Source organism: Sesamum indicum, linkage group LG6 (assembly GCF_000512975.1).
Source record: "Sesamum indicum cultivar Zhongzhi No. 13 linkage group LG6, S_indicum_v1.0, whole genome shotgun sequence".
Taxonomy (NCBI): Eukaryota; Viridiplantae; Streptophyta; class Magnoliopsida; order Lamiales; family Pedaliaceae; genus Sesamum; species Sesamum indicum.
The window spans coordinates 1,836,548-1,853,091 of NC_026150.1; the positions used below are offsets into that span (position 1 = coordinate 1,836,548).

At 35.3% G+C, this 16,544-nt stretch overlaps 5 protein-coding genes across 10 annotated transcripts in view; 2 read left to right on the top strand and 3 right to left on the bottom strand.

Moving 5' to 3' along the window:
* LOC105163304 (VAN3-binding protein) overlaps positions 1-1,073 on the top strand; it is a 3,717-nt gene extending 2,644 nt beyond the window's left edge. Inside the window, 5 exon segments of the mRNA XM_011081602.2 lie at positions 1-141; positions 255-482; positions 559-608; positions 698-755; positions 849-1,073. The exon segment at positions 1-141 is cut by the window's left edge and continues 15 nt beyond it. Of these exon segments, the coding sequence (XP_011079904.1) occupies positions 1-141; positions 255-482; positions 559-608; positions 698-755; positions 849-1,063 (692 nt within the window). The 3' untranslated portion in view covers positions 1,064-1,073.
* On the bottom strand, positions 1,254-2,462 carry LOC105163366 (BI1-like protein). The gene is made up of 4 exons (XM_011081677.2): positions 2,114-2,462; positions 1,915-2,028; positions 1,648-1,805; positions 1,254-1,570 (listed from the first exon to the last, which is right to left on the bottom strand). Exons 1-4 carry the CDS (start codon positions 2,352-2,354, stop codon positions 1,364-1,366), a joined length of 720 nt encoding a protein of 239 aa, XP_011079979.1. The 5' UTR covers positions 2,355-2,462; the 3' UTR covers positions 1,254-1,363.
* Positions 3,032-5,062, bottom strand: LOC105163305 (BI1-like protein). Its single transcript, XM_011081604.2, has 4 exons — positions 4,670-5,062; positions 4,361-4,474; positions 3,497-3,654; positions 3,032-3,387 (listed from the first exon to the last, which is right to left on the bottom strand). The coding sequence occupies exons 1-4, from the start codon at positions 4,917-4,919 to the stop codon at positions 3,181-3,183; spliced, it is 729 nt and encodes a 242-aa protein (XP_011079906.1). The 5' UTR covers positions 4,920-5,062; the 3' UTR covers positions 3,032-3,180.
* Positions 10,770-15,632, top strand: LOC105163306 (protein TIFY 4B). 5 transcript variants are annotated; one of them, XM_011081606.2, is made up of 9 exons: positions 10,770-11,148; positions 11,270-11,430; positions 11,617-11,765; positions 12,494-12,584; positions 12,729-12,879; positions 13,233-13,298; positions 13,970-14,033; positions 14,135-14,338; positions 14,564-15,182. In XM_011081606.2, exons 1-8 carry the CDS (start codon positions 11,013-11,015, stop codon positions 14,331-14,333), a joined length of 1,017 nt encoding a protein of 338 aa, XP_011079908.1. In that variant the 5' UTR covers positions 10,770-11,012; the 3' UTR covers positions 14,334-14,338; positions 14,564-15,182. The 5 variants fall into 5 exon arrangements, with proteins under 5 accessions (XP_011079908.1, XP_011079910.1, XP_011079907.1 ...); XM_011081605.2 differs by lacking the exon at positions 14,564-15,182 and adding an exon at positions 15,242-15,632 and having other exon boundaries at positions 10,771-11,148; XM_011081607.2 differs by lacking the exon at positions 14,564-15,182 and adding an exon at positions 15,242-15,632 and having other exon boundaries at positions 10,772-11,148; positions 13,973-14,033.
* LOC105163307 (probable protein phosphatase 2C 51) overlaps positions 15,668-16,544 on the bottom strand; it is a 3,202-nt gene continuing 2,325 nt past the window's right edge. The window contains exons 6-7 of one of the 2 annotated variants that reach the window (XM_011081611.2): positions 16,238-16,409; positions 15,668-16,149 (exon numbers count right to left, since the gene is read on the bottom strand). In XM_011081611.2, coding sequence (XP_011079913.1) covers positions 15,846-16,149; positions 16,238-16,409 — 476 coding nt within the window. In that variant the 3' untranslated portion in view covers positions 15,668-15,845. Of the gene's footprint in view, positions 16,150-16,237; positions 16,413-16,544 lie in introns of both variants that reach the window. The other variant, XM_011081610.2, reaches the window with a different exon arrangement.

Genomic DNA, 16,544 nt, shown 5'->3' on the forward strand with positions numbered 1-16,544 from the left:
CCACTCTGGTGGCCGCGCAGTGCGTGGAGGCGGCAGAGACAATGGGAGCGGACCGTGACCACCTCATGTCCGCCATTAGTTCTGCTGTCAACGTTCGTTCGCATGGTGATATATCCACTCTCACCGCTGCTGCAGCCACAGGTGAACTAGAATCAGGCGGAAGATTCAGTTTTCAACAGCACCGAGCAAGAAAACTTGAATTGATTGATCCAATTACATAAACTAACAGTTCGCGCTATCCACTGTGCTTTCAGCTTTGCGGGGCGTGGCGACATTGAAGGCGCGGGCGTTGAAAGAAGTGTGGAACGTTGCAGCGGCGATTCCGATCGAAAGAGGTATCAGTTTAGGCACAGGAAACAACTCCAGCAGCAGTAATTCTAGCGGCTATTGCGAGGAAATGGTTCCTGAAGAGAACTTCCTGGCAGCCTGTAATCAGGAGATGCTTGCTCGAGGCAGTGAACTGCTCAAAAGAACCCGCAAAGGTATTTTGTTTTCTCACTAACTGGAAATATTCTGCTACCTAATTATGTTGCTTGATGCAAATCTTGACTGCTGCAGGTGATCTTCACTGGAAGATTGTCTCTGTTTATGTCCATCGAAGTGGAAATGTAAGTTTTGTCTCATTTGATATTCAAGAATAGACAGGAAAATCCTGTCTCTGTTTCAAGGTTTCAATAATCTCATTGATGTTTTGCAGGTGATGCTGAAGATGAAGAGCAAACATGTAGCAAATACCATTACCAAGAAGAAGAAAAGTAGGATCAAGTTCTTGATCTCACATTTATGTACTATAACTGTTCTGTATTAGAATGTCGGATTTCATCCTACTTGCTCTTTGTGATTTACAGATGTGGTTGTAGATGTTTGTAAAGACGTCCCCGCATGGCCGGGGAGACATCTATTCGAGGATGGAGAGCAGAGACGATATTTCGGGCTAAAAACAGAAGGGCGTGGCATAGTGGAGTTCGAGTGCAAGAATGCAAGAGAGTATGAAATGTGGACACAGGGTGTCTCCAGGCTTCTCTCAGTTGTAACTGAAAGGAAGAGAAGGCATTATAAATAGCTGAAACAGCTGAACTTTGCGATAAACGGAATTTTATGTAGCCTACTCTACTGCAGATGGCATAGGCATCTTCTCATTCTCATCAGAATTATGCCTGTAACTTGTAATATTATCTCTTTTGCTGCTGGTTCTGAAGGTAAGTTTGTGGAATTATCCATGTTAACACAATTGTTTCTTTGACAATTACAACTTAAAAAACAGCTACATGATGTTTATTTCTCTTCACAAAAACAACAATCTTCATCATACCAAACAAGTAAAATGATCACGAAGATTACATAGAGACGTGAAGGTATATTCTCAACGATCCGCAGCTCTGAATATTTTCAGCAGCTGGAGTAAGATGTTGAGGACATCTAGATACAGGGCAACGGATGCCCAGATATAATCGTCGTATGAATTCCGTTTGATCAGATTATCAGTATCGTATATGATGTAAGCACAAAATACTATCACAGCGAGTCCACTGTATATTATGTCGGAGATCTTCCCCATAGGAAAAAAAATCTGCAATAAGTGAACAAGTAGGTGTCAGTAACAATGAAAGCTGGAGCAAGAATCACAACATAGATAAATCCACAAACCTGGAATATGGAAAACATCACAAGTATAACTAGAATGCTCAACAGGAAGGGAGCAAGGAACCCGAAATCTTGGCCTCTCTTTGCTGCCCAGAATGTGTATAAAGTGAGACTGATAACCACAACTGTTGTTGCTATCACTGACTCTATTACTATTTTCCCTGTAGTAGTTTAGTCCATTAGTACTCGAAGAAATTTGCCTTTTTATCAGAGCACAATCTTATGACTTATGCCAGTGAGTTTACAATGAAGAAAGAAAAACCAACTCACCACTAACGAATGCACAAACGATGCCTAAGGCGAGACCAAAGCACAAAGTGAATATCCCGAGCAGAACAAAGTTCAAGGGATGCTTAAGTTTGCAAAAGTAGAGAGGACAAAGAACTGCAAAACAAGTAAGTAATATCAATAACCAAATACATAAACTAATCAGGCATCTGAAGGATTTCGTCTATCTTCCTTCCCTTACCGATGGTAGGAATTAACACGATAGCAACATAAACGGCTAAGCCAATCCTGGTGGTGGCAAAGAATGTAGCAACGGGATGGACAGCAACAACAAGGGCTGCAAAAGCAATAGTGACAAGAAGTTGAACAGTAAGTATTGAATAAACCTTCCTAATAAATGCCCATCTAAGTTCCGGTCTTTCCTGCATCAACGGATACAAAAGGCTGCTCCCGGCCTCCACATCGTTCTTCGGGTTAGACATCCTTCAGACTGCTTCCCAACACAAACTTAATTACAAAGTAGAGATTGCCTCCTTTGGGAGTTCTTAGCAAACAAAAGAGAACTACAACTTATATAGCTTGACGAAGGACTAACCTCTGTGAAAGAATCAAGAAAGGCTGCCGGTGCTCACCTAATACAAGCTAAAAAAACAATAACAATGGCAATTTGGTGTTAAAATGCTTGAAATTTGCAAGTACACGTGCCTCGCCATAATATTATACAGAAAGTACAGTCGGATTCTCCAACTTGGCTGTAGAGAATATATATACCAACGAAGCAGCCAGGTTGACCGAGACTGGCGACAAAGATTCTGACCATGCCTGGTCCTTCTGAGTTGTTGTGATCTCTCTCAGGGGAGGACAAGTTATGCTACCTGGTTGATAATTGCATTGTACATGAGATTATAAATTAACATCGAGACCAGTTGGTCCTGTTTCCAGTTCCAATCTCCTACGAATTAGGAGACATTTTTATGGGCTTTAATGCAATTTAAATAGCTATATTTTGAAGAATACAAGGAAATAAGTATTTTATTTTTTTTAAAGGCATTGTTTGACTGTTTTCCACACAATAGATGGGTATATTGCAATTTTCCCTAACTATAAATGATGTACGTTAATTCACACGGAAAGGTGTTGGAAGAGAGAGAGGTAGCCATTAAGCAAAAAAATTCATTTCATAACGTAGTTGGCTTAAAGAACATAATATTCCACTGGTTACTGAAAAAGCAATCCACAGAAGGAGGACCCATCATTTACATGCCGTATATTGATCAAATGAGAAGAAAATTACAACTCTTTAGCTATCTAATTCTCAGCAGCTCTGAAAACCGTCAACAAAGACAGGAAGAGGTTGATGACATCTAGGTACAGTGCTACTGCAGCCCAAATGTACTCGTCATATGTATACCGCTTGATCAGATTATCAGTGTCGTAGATGATGTAGCCACAGAAGATTATTGATGCCAAGCAGCCGTAAATCATCACGCTTATCCTCCCCAGAGGGAATAAGATCTGCAACACAAGTTGATCAAACAATCAACACCTTCTCGCCTTACAATCATCCGTCGTCATATTTACCAGGCAAAAAATTGGAGTACAAAAGGTGTATAGAATTGCTGACCTGAATCAGCGCAAACAGCATAAGAACAACAACAGCGCCAAACAGGAAAGGCCCGAGGAAATTGAAATCGTGGCCTCTCTTTGCAGCCCAGAATGTGTATAGAGTGAGACTGACAACCACCACAGCAGTCAAGATAACAGACTCCAGAATAACTTTTCCTGCAGCCAATACAAACCATATACATTTCAGAAGCCAGCAGATTATTATTGACAAATAGAAGTACCTTGTTCAAAATTTGGAGATTAACCGTTCCAGCTTGGTAAGGTCGTCAATCAATGTTGAGCATTGCTAGTGTCTACAGTGTTATGATTGGCAAAAAAACAGAGCAACTATACATAAGTTCCTAGAACTTGGAGCTCAAACTGAAGTTCCAAGGCAATATGATATCCACGTTTCTTTTGTCAGAAGGATGGAAAACAAATGATAACCCAGGTTCAAAAACTTCACATATATATCATAGGCAAACCACCATTCACTCGTTCTCCACGGCAGAAATTGCTGTATAAGTTCAGCATCGGAGGTTATCATCTAAAATCGAAAATCATATCCAAATGGAAGACTCAAGAACTCTACGAATACGACTCCAAATTAAGTGGGGGAACAGACAGGAAGCATTTGAAGCGCAATTGAAAACAGGGCTACAAAATGAAGAAAATTGAAAGTTCCAAGTAAAGAGTCTCAAGCACAAGCAAAGAATATTGTCTTTCTACATTCACAGCAACAACAGAACTCAGAACTCCGATGCATAATTTCTTTCTCTGAACAATAACTTACCGAACAACAAGACCATCAGTTCACAAATTCATTCAATTAGTTCAAGAAATACACAATAAAAATCTAAATATCAAGCACAGAATCACTCACCACTGGTGTACGCACATGTCAACCCCACCGCAAATGCAAGCGCCAGAGTGAAAACCCCAAGCAGAAAATAGTTCACAGGATGCCTCTGGTAATAATAATACAAAGGGCACAAAACTGCAACCCCAAGAAAACAAACAAATCCATCAGAACTTTACACCCCATCTTAATAAGATCAAAAACTCATTTGAACACCCAAAAAAAAAAAAAAAAAAAAAGAAAAAATCCATCAGAACTTTACACCCCATCTTAATAAGATCAAAAACTCATTTGAACACCCAAAAAAAAAAAAAAAAGAAAGAGAAAACGTACCAATGAATGGGGTGATGATCAGAACAATGTAAAGCGCCAAACCAGCACCAGTAGTCGCAAAGAAATGCGCTATCGGGTGAACGGTTACAACGACAGCAGCAACAGCAATTGTGAGAAGCAACTGGATACTGACAATTGTGTATATTTTCCGAATAAACGACCACCGAAGTTCTGGGCTCTCCAGCATCATCGGATACAGCGGCCTGGCGCCGACTTCCACGTCATTTTTCCGGTAAGGCTGACCCCACATCGTCACAACAGGTTCCGATATTATCAGTTAAGTAAGAGATTCAAGAAAAAAAAACCGGGCTTTGTTTATAAACTTCTGTATTGCGGTTGCGGGCTTTAGGAGTTTTGGATTACTTAGCGGCGAGGGCAGTGTGTGCATATATATGTATATATTGAGAAACTGCTGGGATTGAGAAGACGAAGGAAACTTCTTGATGTGTCGGGTTGAAGCGCATGGGTGGGAAAGACACGTGTCTTTACCGGAACAAATTCCAGACTTCTCCTGATTGGTCTCCAACAACTATAAGTTATTTGCATAATATTATCTGATTCTTGATATCACTAATAAAAGGATTAAATATATTTTATTCCCTAAATTATTCTTAATGTCCCCTAAATTAGTAAATGCAATACTTACACATTTGATCGAATAAAATTATTTTTCATATTTTGAATTATATTATTTTTAATATATTTTAGTATTTTTCATATTAAATTATTACCAACTTATTTTTTAACTACAAAGAATTTTTAATAAGTGAAGAACATAAATTAAAAATACGATTTATATATATATAAGATACACAATAAAATATAATATTCCAACAAGTATATATAAGTTGTTGATATATTATATTAGTTGTGTATTCGTTATATGATATATTAACTTATTACTCTACTATTAAGTTAAATTCTTTACTTTTAAAAATTTATTTTTAATTAAAAATAATTTGATAATATTTAATGTGTAAGGTAATAAAATATAATGTGAATAATATAATTATTTTAGACATGAACGGTGATTTTTTCTAATAAAAAAAATAAATGTTATATATATTGCATCAAAAATAATTCAGGGGCCAAAATCTATTTGACCCATTAATAAATGAACAAAGATTGTATCTTTCATGAATTTTAATTTTAAGATCAACCTATTTATAACTATTTCTTTTGCAAATTTACATTTAATGTCTAATCCTAAGATTGTTTATGTTTGAATAATAAATGTTTGGTCAAGTTTAAATGTTGGACTATACGCTGATTGCTTTTTCTATTTCAAAAATTCTTGTATTTTTTGTTTCATTTTAATATATATATATATCATGTGTATAATATTTCTTTGAAAACAAACTAAATATGATGAATTATAATGAACTATTATAAGGTAAGATATGATATGAATAGACGCTCGTTGTTTGAAAAATTATAAATATTTTTTATATTTGATAAAGTTATAGAATTTTTTTATAGAGGTTTGGAATTGACACTTTGCTCTTACTATATCTTTTTCTTTTTATTGAAAAAATTAAAAATCATAAAAAAATTAAAAATTAAAAAGGACATTTTGATCGATTCACTATATAAAATAAATGAAAACTTAATGAATTAAACTAATTGTTAGACCACTGGTAAAAAATAAAAAAATATTTATAATTATATCAAATTCTAAAAAAATTGGTTATAATTTATGCATATAAATAAAATAGTCTTTAAACACGTAATGCATAAAAGTAGACAAAACTCGAAATAGAAGATAATTTGGAAGACTACACGTCAATTAACAAATAAGGAAAATAGGGTTAGGTTTCACATTTTTTCTAGCAACTTCTATACAACCTTTTTCTAGTTTTGTGGGGTGGGCTGAAACCGACACAGGTTTACTCTGTCTTAGAGAACACTTTTTCACATTATTACATTTGAAACAAAGGCAGCTGCAAATTTCGAGATATGTAAAGAATTAAGGAATATGTCGATTATGAGATGCTTTGCTTCACAAACTTTACTAAGGCCGCATCTCTCTTTCTCTCTCTCTCTACTGGGTCCGACCACTCAAACGCACCATGTTCTAGTTTAGTTGCAGTCCGGCGGAGGATGGCCGTGCGCCACTGGTGGCCACCATCATCTCCACCTGCGCGGACTCCTCCGCCGTCAAGCAGGACTGCTCGTTCTCTTACATACTGACATGAGCTGGGCTCTCTATCGGGAGATCTTAAAGTAGACATTGTTAATGTTTGTTTAGTCTTGTTTTTATTAGTTTTTAAGGTAAGTTTTGATTTCGAAAGGGTGTGTTGCAGTTGGATTATCAATACTAATATAAAAAATTTATATTCATAAATGACTAATAATGACGTTGCTATATCGATTTTTTGTAAAGTAAAAAACGCATCTCAACTAATAAGATAACTCTTTAATTTAATTTTTCGAATTATATTTAATTAATAAATTAATTTTTTTTTATTTTTTTTAATATGATGCAATAATTTAAATATTTTGTTTTTATTCATAATATATTATAAATAAAAATTTATTTATTATATACACGTAAAACAATTTGAAATAACGACTCCCATATTGTCTTAACTAGAGGAATAGAATAGTTGCTGAGATTATTGCGTGGATTACCTTTTAAGAGGCTTACAAGGATGGTTGGTTGTCTCAATCTTTTGAATTTTGGGGCTTCCTATCAAGCGCACCGCTTTCATTAACACATCAGAGAGGACATAAAGGAAGTCTACTATTTTTGTGGGAAAATTGGGGCATGAAAAACTTAATTAATAGTTTGTTATTTTAACGATTTAAGTTACAATAAATGGTTGTTTATTATACGTTATATGATAATAAATCTGTGATACGTGAATAATGGTTAATATCATTTCGTCAATAAATATTCGTTATGTATACTGATCGATCAATAAAATGTATTATTATTATTATTATATATTAACAAAATGTATAGGGGTAGAAGGGTAAGAAATATATGAGATTCAGAGCCTTGCCCCTCAATAATATTAATTGCAAGTACAATGTACAATATATAATAGTACACAAGTTTTTTGATATGTCACACCACATGTGAATATAAGCACAAGTGAATATAAGTCAATATTTCTACTATTTTTATATTCAAAGAAAAATACCCTTTGTGGGGTAGATAAAAGGCGACTTCTAATCTTTTCCAGCATTATTTTTGTATTTTAAATTTTTAGTACTAGTTAACTTTATTGTCAATTAATTTTTAGATTTAATTATATTTAGACCCCCTCTATAAATATAAAATTATAATTTTTTTAAAAAAATTAAAATTATACTTACACCCCATTCAAAAATTTATTGGATACATCTAATCTCATTTTCTTAGAATTTGTACGAAAAAATGTTGGCATTAGTTAAAAAACTATATCAAATTTTAATTTTACCCTTCACTTAATATTTTCATATAATATTTGTTTTATTTATAAAGCGAATAGTGTATTGATATTAACCTCACTCCATGGATACACATTATATTTATCTTTTTGTAAATATAGAAAATATAATTGGGAATGTTAAATTAGTGGTAAAATTAAAAAATTATGTACTTCACATGCATACTATGGTTGATTTGAAGAAACGAGATTTCATTTTCCTTGTCCTAATCTGCAAAAAATCCCCCCAAACCAAGAACAGTAAAATTCTTCCCACCCAAAATTAAACCATGCATAAATAAAAAAAAGTTGAAGAAATAATCGCGATGTATTGTACTCTAATCTGCTACCCCCGTTCCGTTACACTCAATCCAAACGAACTAAAGAAGAAAATTATCCAATACATAAAATAATATTTTTACTCTCCATTGCAAATTGTAATAACTCCTGGAAACTTTTCCATTTCTTCTTCCATGTATGCTCTTTGCTTTTCCTCGTAGCTCAAGTATACTAACACTAAATCTTTTATGCATAGGTGGATCTTGCCAAACAAAAAATCATACCTACCTACAACGTCCCACAATGGTAAAATACGCATTTCTCTCAAATAACATGTAGATTCTTTGTTCACTCAACTTCTTCTAACCTCAATTGACATGGGCTTCTTTGTAATTAATTTTTTGAGTGAAAAAAATATTAATTTGAGCCCTAGCTTTCATTTCCCTCTAATAAAGCGGTTTTCGACCACCAAAACCCAACTTCATGTGCACGTACTAACAATCATATGATTTTTTCATTCAATTTTTAATGGAAAAATCACCTAAGACAAATATTGAAAATTGTTCTTAATATATAGGGTACAATGTCAAATACGTGTAACATACAAACTAAATTAAAAATAAATATATGATAACAGACCAAAAATGCGATTTTCCCCTCATACTATTAACACAAAAATTGTGAACTTTTATGGAAATCAAGAACACAGAAAAGGTACAAAGCAATTTGAGGGACGCAAGTGAGAAACAATGTTTGATGCTTAAGGCCACGTTTGGTTTGGTTGGATTGGATTTGGAGAAAAAGAAGGAAGCAAAAGAGAGAATATATATTTTAGTGGAAGAAGGGATGAATAAATAATTACTTATGAATATATATCTATATTCTATTATTAGATGAGAGCAATCTTTTGACGTCTCATTTAATTTTAACCTGATACTAATTTGTAAAATTTTAAATTAATCAATTATTTCATCCAATTATTATGATTTTATATAACTTCTTTTGATAATTTTTTTTCTCATGTATTTTTTGATTTCTTCAATATGATTTCTTATCTTTGTTTGTCCATATGTAGTGAACCAAAATAGTTATATTAATTTATTATCTTAATATATATTTTTAAATACTTTCTTACTGTACAAAAATTATCGATACAATTTATATAAAAAAATATTTTCATTTATAAAAAATTAAAATAAATTACAACATATTTTCTGAAATTTATCACAATTATAAATACCCATCTTATTTGAAAAATTAAGTATCCCTTAAAATTATAAATGCCCTAACAAATACTTCTTATGACAGCTTAATGTGGATGAATATTTGTTAAGATATTCGTAATTTTAAAAGATATTTATAATCTTTTATATAATAAAAAATATTTATAATTGAAATAAATTTTAATTTTAATTTACAAAAGTTAGGCACATATATAGAATATGCCACACTTATTAGTAGATTTTTTTTTAAATACAGTGATATATTGAAAACAAATAATATACTATTATAACATTCGATACACAATGTAATAATATTTTTTAAATCAATTAATCACAAAGAAATAGCATACACATACTATTATAAAAGTAGACCAACACCGATATGTATAGGATTGGAATTGACGACCTCTTGATTGTGAGACCTCAATCACTCATTAGTAGATATTGAAAGGGGCGATAAGTTTAGGGATAACTACACTTCACTTAATTGGGATTTGACGTAATTACACGTAGACTTTCTCTGGTTTGAAAAATTATATCTAGCATCCTTGAAGTCTGTTTTCGTCTAACAAATACATCCCCCATTAGTCAAAATTTATTGTATTTGCTGATATTAATAACAATAAATAAATAAAAATTTATATTTATCTCAATAGACTTATTACTGACTTGTTGAAGGTCAAATAATTAATTTTATAATCGAATTACCTCCATACATTTTCACATGTTAATGCATTTGAGGAGGTGTATCTTCATCTTTATAAGAATAGTTTAGTTCATAAAAATTATTTGACTTGTAATAAATCAGAATAAGTTAATCGATAGTAAATATCAACTTTAATTCAATTTTTTTATTAATATCAATAAATTTAGTTAATTTTGACTAACGAATTACTTATTTGTTATATAGAAGCAAATTTCAGGAGTTTTAGATATAATTTTTTTAATCGCAAAAAATTTACATATAATTACACCAAATTTGAGGAAAAGAGTGTAATTATCCCTAAAGTGGGTGGAGCTATAATTAAAAAAGAACTCCTAGGGACAGCAGCGTAATTTCGGAAACGGGAGGGGCAAGAACGTATTCATGAAATCGTACGTGGCGTTCCGGGGTTGCAGCTTTGCTGCCCCCCATTCCCCCCCCCTATTCCCATCCAATAGCCAAACACTTCAACCCCCCCACCACCCCATTACCAAACCCCACCCGTAACAAAAGAAAAAAAATAAAATAAAATAAAAGATTTTCTTTTTCTCCGCACGACAGAGCTGCGACGCCGCGACCATATTTCCCGCAACCCCACACTCACTGTCACTCACTGAGCCACGAACTTATAATTTCCATAAAGAAACCCTAATTTCGAGTGAATTTTCCGCGCTAGGCATCGATCTGGTATCTTGCTTTTGCTGGACATTTAATCGTACAGGTAAATGCCGGAATCTTACGCCATGCCGCCGGAGGAGACTGCCGTTAAGTCGCCTCTCGACAAACCGCTTCACCAGCTCACTGAAGATGACATTGCTCAGCTCACTCGCGAAGACTGCCGCCGTTACCTCAAGGAGAAAGGTAGGCTGAGAAAGAAAGTTAATCTAAAAAGACAGAAACTAAATGAAGACGTCAGGTGTCAGTATCTTTCTCTTTTTTCTTTTTTTCTTTTTTGGTTATTTTTGGGTACTTCGTGGCGCAGGGATGAGGAGACCTTCGTGGAACAAATCTCAGGCGATCCAGCAAGTAATAATGCTGAAGACGCTCCTCGAAACGCCCCCGGATTCCGACGCCGGTTCACGCAAGAGGCTTCACATTTCGCGCTCTCATAATAGCCGTAGCAGCAATAATGCTCTGGAGAATGTGCGTAATTCTTCTGTGTCTATTATTTAATTGGTATATTCCGGTGTTACGGGGACTTCAAAAAAGAAAAAAGGGATGGAGAAGAAGAAAAAAGACCCTGGCATGTTCTGCCTTGAATTCAGTGATGCTGTAATATTATATAAGTATTTTTTACTGATTTGTTGTTTAATTTATTACATACGCTAGGTTCCTAGAGGAACAAGCGGTGATGCGGAAAATTCTGTATCTGCAGAAGAAACGACACCGTACGACACAAAAGATCTGGACAAACCTGATTCCTCGGGTGGTTTTTCGGGCCGTTTTACTGCCGCCAAAGATGAATCTGCTCAGCCTAGGTTATTTACATAGAGGCATTATTTTATTTTCGTTTCTAGAATTTTACTTACTGGATGAAAATTAAGCATTACTCCACATATGACTGCTTGATTCTTGTTCAAATTCTTAACATCTGCATGTAGTCAAGATTTTGCATATTAGCTTTTCTGGTCTAGTTGACAAACTCGTAGCTTCCTTCGTCTTAGTTCTGAAGATTGCATGCCACGAAACAAAAATTAGAACTTCTGCTGGTAGCTGATGGTTTATTAAATAATTGCTTCATATCATTATTTGGTCCAAAAGATAAATATCAGGCAGTTCTATTCCAAATGTATCATCTGCTCTAACATGTCGAAAGTGTCAGCAACTCATGGCAGATGGTATTATCTTCACTGATTTTACCCAGGCATGCTTGCGGAAAAAAATTCTCTTCTATCTTTGAGTTCAGATTGAATGCCTGGCTTCAGAGATTAAAGAGATGATGTGATATACTTTCACTTATACTGTCTTCCTGGGTTCCTTGTAGATAATATTTTGCAAAGTAGCAAATACCATTTGAATTGATATCCTAGTCATGTTTCAACATGTCTCCACAAATTAGGTACTCATTTTCAATCTGTAATATCCTAGAAGGTATAATTGAGTCTATAAAAATGGTGACGTAGTCAATTTGCTGCTTTTGCAATGCATATGACGACATTGCGTGAAGGTTGCACTTCTTCTGAAGAGGGTTCTTTCTTTCTTCCAGAACCACAGGTTTGACAAATACTCCAGTTGGGCAAATGACAATATTCTATTGTGGCAAAATAAATGTGTATGATGATGTGCCAACAGATAAGGTATTGAAGCTAAAGAGAGGTTATTTGTTTTACTCTTTTATTTAATCTAAAAATCCTCTTTGTTTCTCGTAAGCATTGCTCCGTGAACTTCATCTCCTAGTTATTATCTTGGCCTCTACCTTGACCAACTGACATGTTTCTTAGGCACAAGCTATAATGCATATCGCTGCAAGTCCGGTACAGTATCCAGAAGAACTGCTGGTTGATGGCTCTAAAACACTGCAACCTTTTCCATGCCTATCAAAAGCTGTCAGTGCCAAAGCACCTCCAGCTATCTTGCCAACTCACCAAACAGGTGATTGGAAACCTTTGACTCCACAGTATGAGTTCACAGTCTTTCTTAGACTCAAAATTACGTACTTTCTCTTACACTATTAAAGATAAGTTAAGTGTATAAGCTCCCTCTGTATCTGTGTGTGTGGCACATGATGTGCATGTACGCACTCACGGTCAACATCCTGAAAGAGCAAACCTGGAGAATGCTGGTTCCTAGTGCAAATAACTGATGTGATTTTACAGAGTCACAACATATTGTGTTGTGACTGGTGGTAGGGTGTTCTGGAATTCCGGAAGAGCTTAATGTTGTTTTTCGCCCCCCAAAAAATTGTCTTCATATATACTAATTGGAATTTTCAATTGCTTCTACAGTGAAAACAAGTGACAACCCTCTACTGCTTGGAGAAGAAAATAACATTCTTCGTGAAGAGACACATTGTAAGCATTTTTTACCTTTAACACTTCTATGAAGCTCCCCAAAGTGGCACTGTATCGTGGGTTTGTTATACAAGGGCCATTTCTGAGAGTTAAAACTTTTACTGTGAAAATATACCACAAATAACTCAATCTGCTTTATCTATGCGTGCTTGGTAGTCATAATGTTGCATACTTCAAAGCCAAGCGCCTCAAGGTCACAAGATCCAGTAATGGTGGATCATGCATTATCCAATGGTTGCCTATTTGTTATGGGCCTTGTGGACATACCTCCCCTCCATTTTGAGAAAGTGTTCCACTTGAACTTTTGTGTCTTTTCCAAATGTCATTTAGTTTGCCTTCTTGTAAATTATTTTTGTACCTTTCTACAATCTTTTTGAAGGATAATAATCTATTTTTCAATCTGTCTGGTGAAAAGTGTTTAAGAAAAAACAAAGGAAAAAATGTTGATCTGGTGGAGATAAAGGGTAAACATACATATTGCTTGGTGGCATAGAAGAAAACCCCGTGCTAATAATAAAATTTTGTGAAATTGAATGCACATTGGAAGTTCTCATATTGGTTGCTGTGCTTCCTCCATATCCGATTAAACTTCAAAAGGTCCTTCATGATATATGAACTCTGTGCTGTATCCTCTGTCGAATTTTTATCTCATATTGTTCCCATATTTGAAGCAGTGGAAGGACCTTCAACCAGAAAAGCATCAGTACAAAGATATCTCGAGAAGAGAAAAGACAGGTATCTTGAATAGTTAAGTTATTCTCTGATAAAAAAAAAAAAAAGAAAACTTGGAGTGCTTCTGGTTCTTTCTTGGTCCCTCATATCTCTGTTAGGTGAAGGTTTAAGAGCAAGAGAAAGGCAGGAATGACCCCATGTGCAAGCTTGGATATGTACTTCAACCACCAAATGGGTAATCAGATGCCAAGAAATGACACATGCTCCCCACCCCAAATCAGACCACCATCTACCCCTGCGCGCTGCAGTTCCATGGACAATGATTCAGTAAAGAATGTATGCCTTTCTACTGGTCTCCAGTAACAAAGGTGAGATCTTTATCTTGAGGTTTTGCTTATCACTAGCCAATGTTATTTGTGCAAATTCTACTTTTCTTAAGCACGTCCCCTTTGTTGCCCTCTATGATTCTTGTCAATGTTATGATTGCCTAGATTGAATTTACTACAGATTTGCTTTAGGACATAATATACTTAGGATCAGAAACTTTGAAGGAGAAGCATGAAACACCTGTAATGTTCAGTCCAATGTTCTAGGTGTGTGCTCTCTCAGTAGCAAGCTTCTCTCAGAATTAAGCAGATTCCTTGCGTGGGGTCCAAAATGACAAGTCATTGATTTACTTCTCAGTAGCAAGCTTTTCCACTGTAAAATTTGGAGGAAGATAATGATTCCTGTTCTTATCCATAAAGTATCTTGGTTGATATTCATGCCCAGGGCCTGACAAATGTTCCATGGGTTCTTGTGCAAGTCCCATCTTCTTAAATGGGTAAACTATATAATCTATATACTTACACAGAAACCTGCTCGATATTTTTTGTACAATATTATCTTTACACCCTGTAGAACATAGTCTTGTTGAGTTCTACAATAAAGTTTAATTTGACATTTTGCTTATCCCTGACTACTTCCCCATTCTGGAGCCTCCTGATAGTGCGTCTAGAACTAGAACATTTTTCAGCATGTGTCCTTTTCCTCATGCGAAGAGACTACACCATATCACACACACATACACAGTCCTGCAGGCTCTCTTTGAAGCATATACATCTTTGGATCATTGCATGGCCTTTTAGTTGAAATGTTCTATTGCATGAGGGTATTACAAATACTTCCGTTGCTGTCTTTGGGTTGGTACCCTCGAGCTGTTTGGAGGGGAAAAAACTATGAAAATAGTTGAGGTGATAGAGACGGATTTGTGATGAAACACTGCTTTTCAGGTTTATTGGTTTACTGAACTGAAAAGGTTGGGCTGCTCCCACTGTTGGTTGCTTAAATTTTTGCACCATGTAAGTCAGATCTGTGAAGTCGGATTCACTCTTTGCTGGTCCAGTCAGATGACAAAGAATGTTGGCGGATGCAAAAGCAACTCATCGGATATTATTCATTCCCCTTCAAACGAGGAACCTCGAGTTGGTTAATTTTCCCCTTGATTCCTCGTTCATATTCATTATGTTTTCTGGAGAGTAGCTATTAGCATCTTGTGTCTATTAGGTATGACAATCCATGGGTGTCAATCCTCTTTGTTAGTTAAATTGGACCTGGAGGACTCCTTACCAATATTTGACAATTTGATCGAACACCAGCAATCTTTTAGGGACTTGATTATCATGCTTTGGATTGAGTCATTGATAACGAACTATAAATATGTATAAATGTAGTAGTTATGAGATGTCATAGATAAAACTGGAAGCTCGCGGCTCAAATATGGATACATACAGCATTAGTTTGATCCTCTCAGAATTGGAGTTAGCACCTAAAACAAAATAAAATCACCAGCAAATTTTAGACCTCTCACTATAATTCGTGAAGTGGCATGCAAAGTTAATTAGTCAATTTTCTCTCCCTATCGCATCTATCCTTTGTGCAGTTGTGAAGATCAGAAATCACAATGGCTGACAGGTTATCTGTGCTGCCTGTCCTAAACGCATGGCGAATTATCCAGTCAGCTAATGAGCTTGATGAGACATTTCCGGATGAGGACTCAGATGCTTTACCATGTGTAAGAATGCACACTTCGTGGGGAGTCAATGTCTCAAATATACCATCTGATGCTACAACCAAATATCTATTTTCAGGGGTAAACTGTCTCCAACCAGCGATTTCAGGATCAGCTGTAACACCATATCTAGAAATACATGTAGAAGAAAGCCATTCTGGTTAAATATATACTTTAGAATAAGTTAAAACACCATCTAATAGAAAATAAGCTTCACCTTTTTAAAAACACATCACCAATAGCTCTGGACACAGCCAATACACCATTGACACGGGGAACGCCCCATACACGAACGAACCCACCAGCTGCTTCAATTCTGGCCTTCTCATCTTCTCTATCTGGATGATGATCTCTTGTCAATTCCTCCGCATAATCTTCTATTGATGGAGCTTCTATATGATAAGTAGGATAAAGTTAACGGATATCAGAATTTATCAATGAGAACTAAAAGATGCAAAATGGCCTGCACATGGCACTGTAGTTCACATGATCTAACAAAAAAGCATGGAAAGGAAAGAAAAGAG

Bases quoted from the DNA above. Each gene is read 5' to 3' on its own strand.
- LOC105163366 (XM_011081677.2), bottom strand. From the start codon at position 2,354: ATGTCTAACCCGAAGAACGATGTGGAGGCCGGGAGCAGCCTTTTGTAT. The intron at 2,029-2,113 runs GTAAGGGAAGGA...CTTGTTTTGCAG, and splicing joins CGTGTTAATTCCTACCATCG to TTCTTTGTCCTCTCTACTTT. The intron at 1,571-1,647 runs GTTTGTGGATTT...CACTTATTGCAG, and splicing joins TGATGTTTTCCATATTCCAG to ATTTTTTTTCCTATGGGGAA.
- LOC105163305 (XM_011081604.2), bottom strand. From the start codon at position 4,919: ATGTGGGGTCAGCCTTACCGGAAAAATGACGTGGAAGTCGGCGCCAGG. The intron at 3,655-4,360 runs GTGAGTGATTCT...TATTGGCTGCAG, and splicing joins GACATGTGCGTACACCAGTG to GAAAAGTTATTCTGGAGTCT. The intron at 3,388-3,496 runs GTCAGCAATTCT...CTTGTGTTGCAG, and splicing joins TGCTGTTTGCGCTGATTCAG to ATCTTATTCCCTCTGGGGAG.
- LOC105163306 (XM_011081606.2), top strand. From the start codon at position 11,013: ATGCCGGAATCTTACGCCATGCCGCCGGAGGAGACTGCCGTTAAGTCG. The intron at 12,585-12,728 runs GTATTGAAGCTA...CATGTTTCTTAG, and splicing joins ATGATGTGCCAACAGATAAG to GCACAAGCTATAATGCATAT. The intron at 12,880-13,232 runs GTGATTGGAAAC...TTGCTTCTACAG, and splicing joins CTTGCCAACTCACCAAACAG to TGAAAACAAGTGACAACCCT.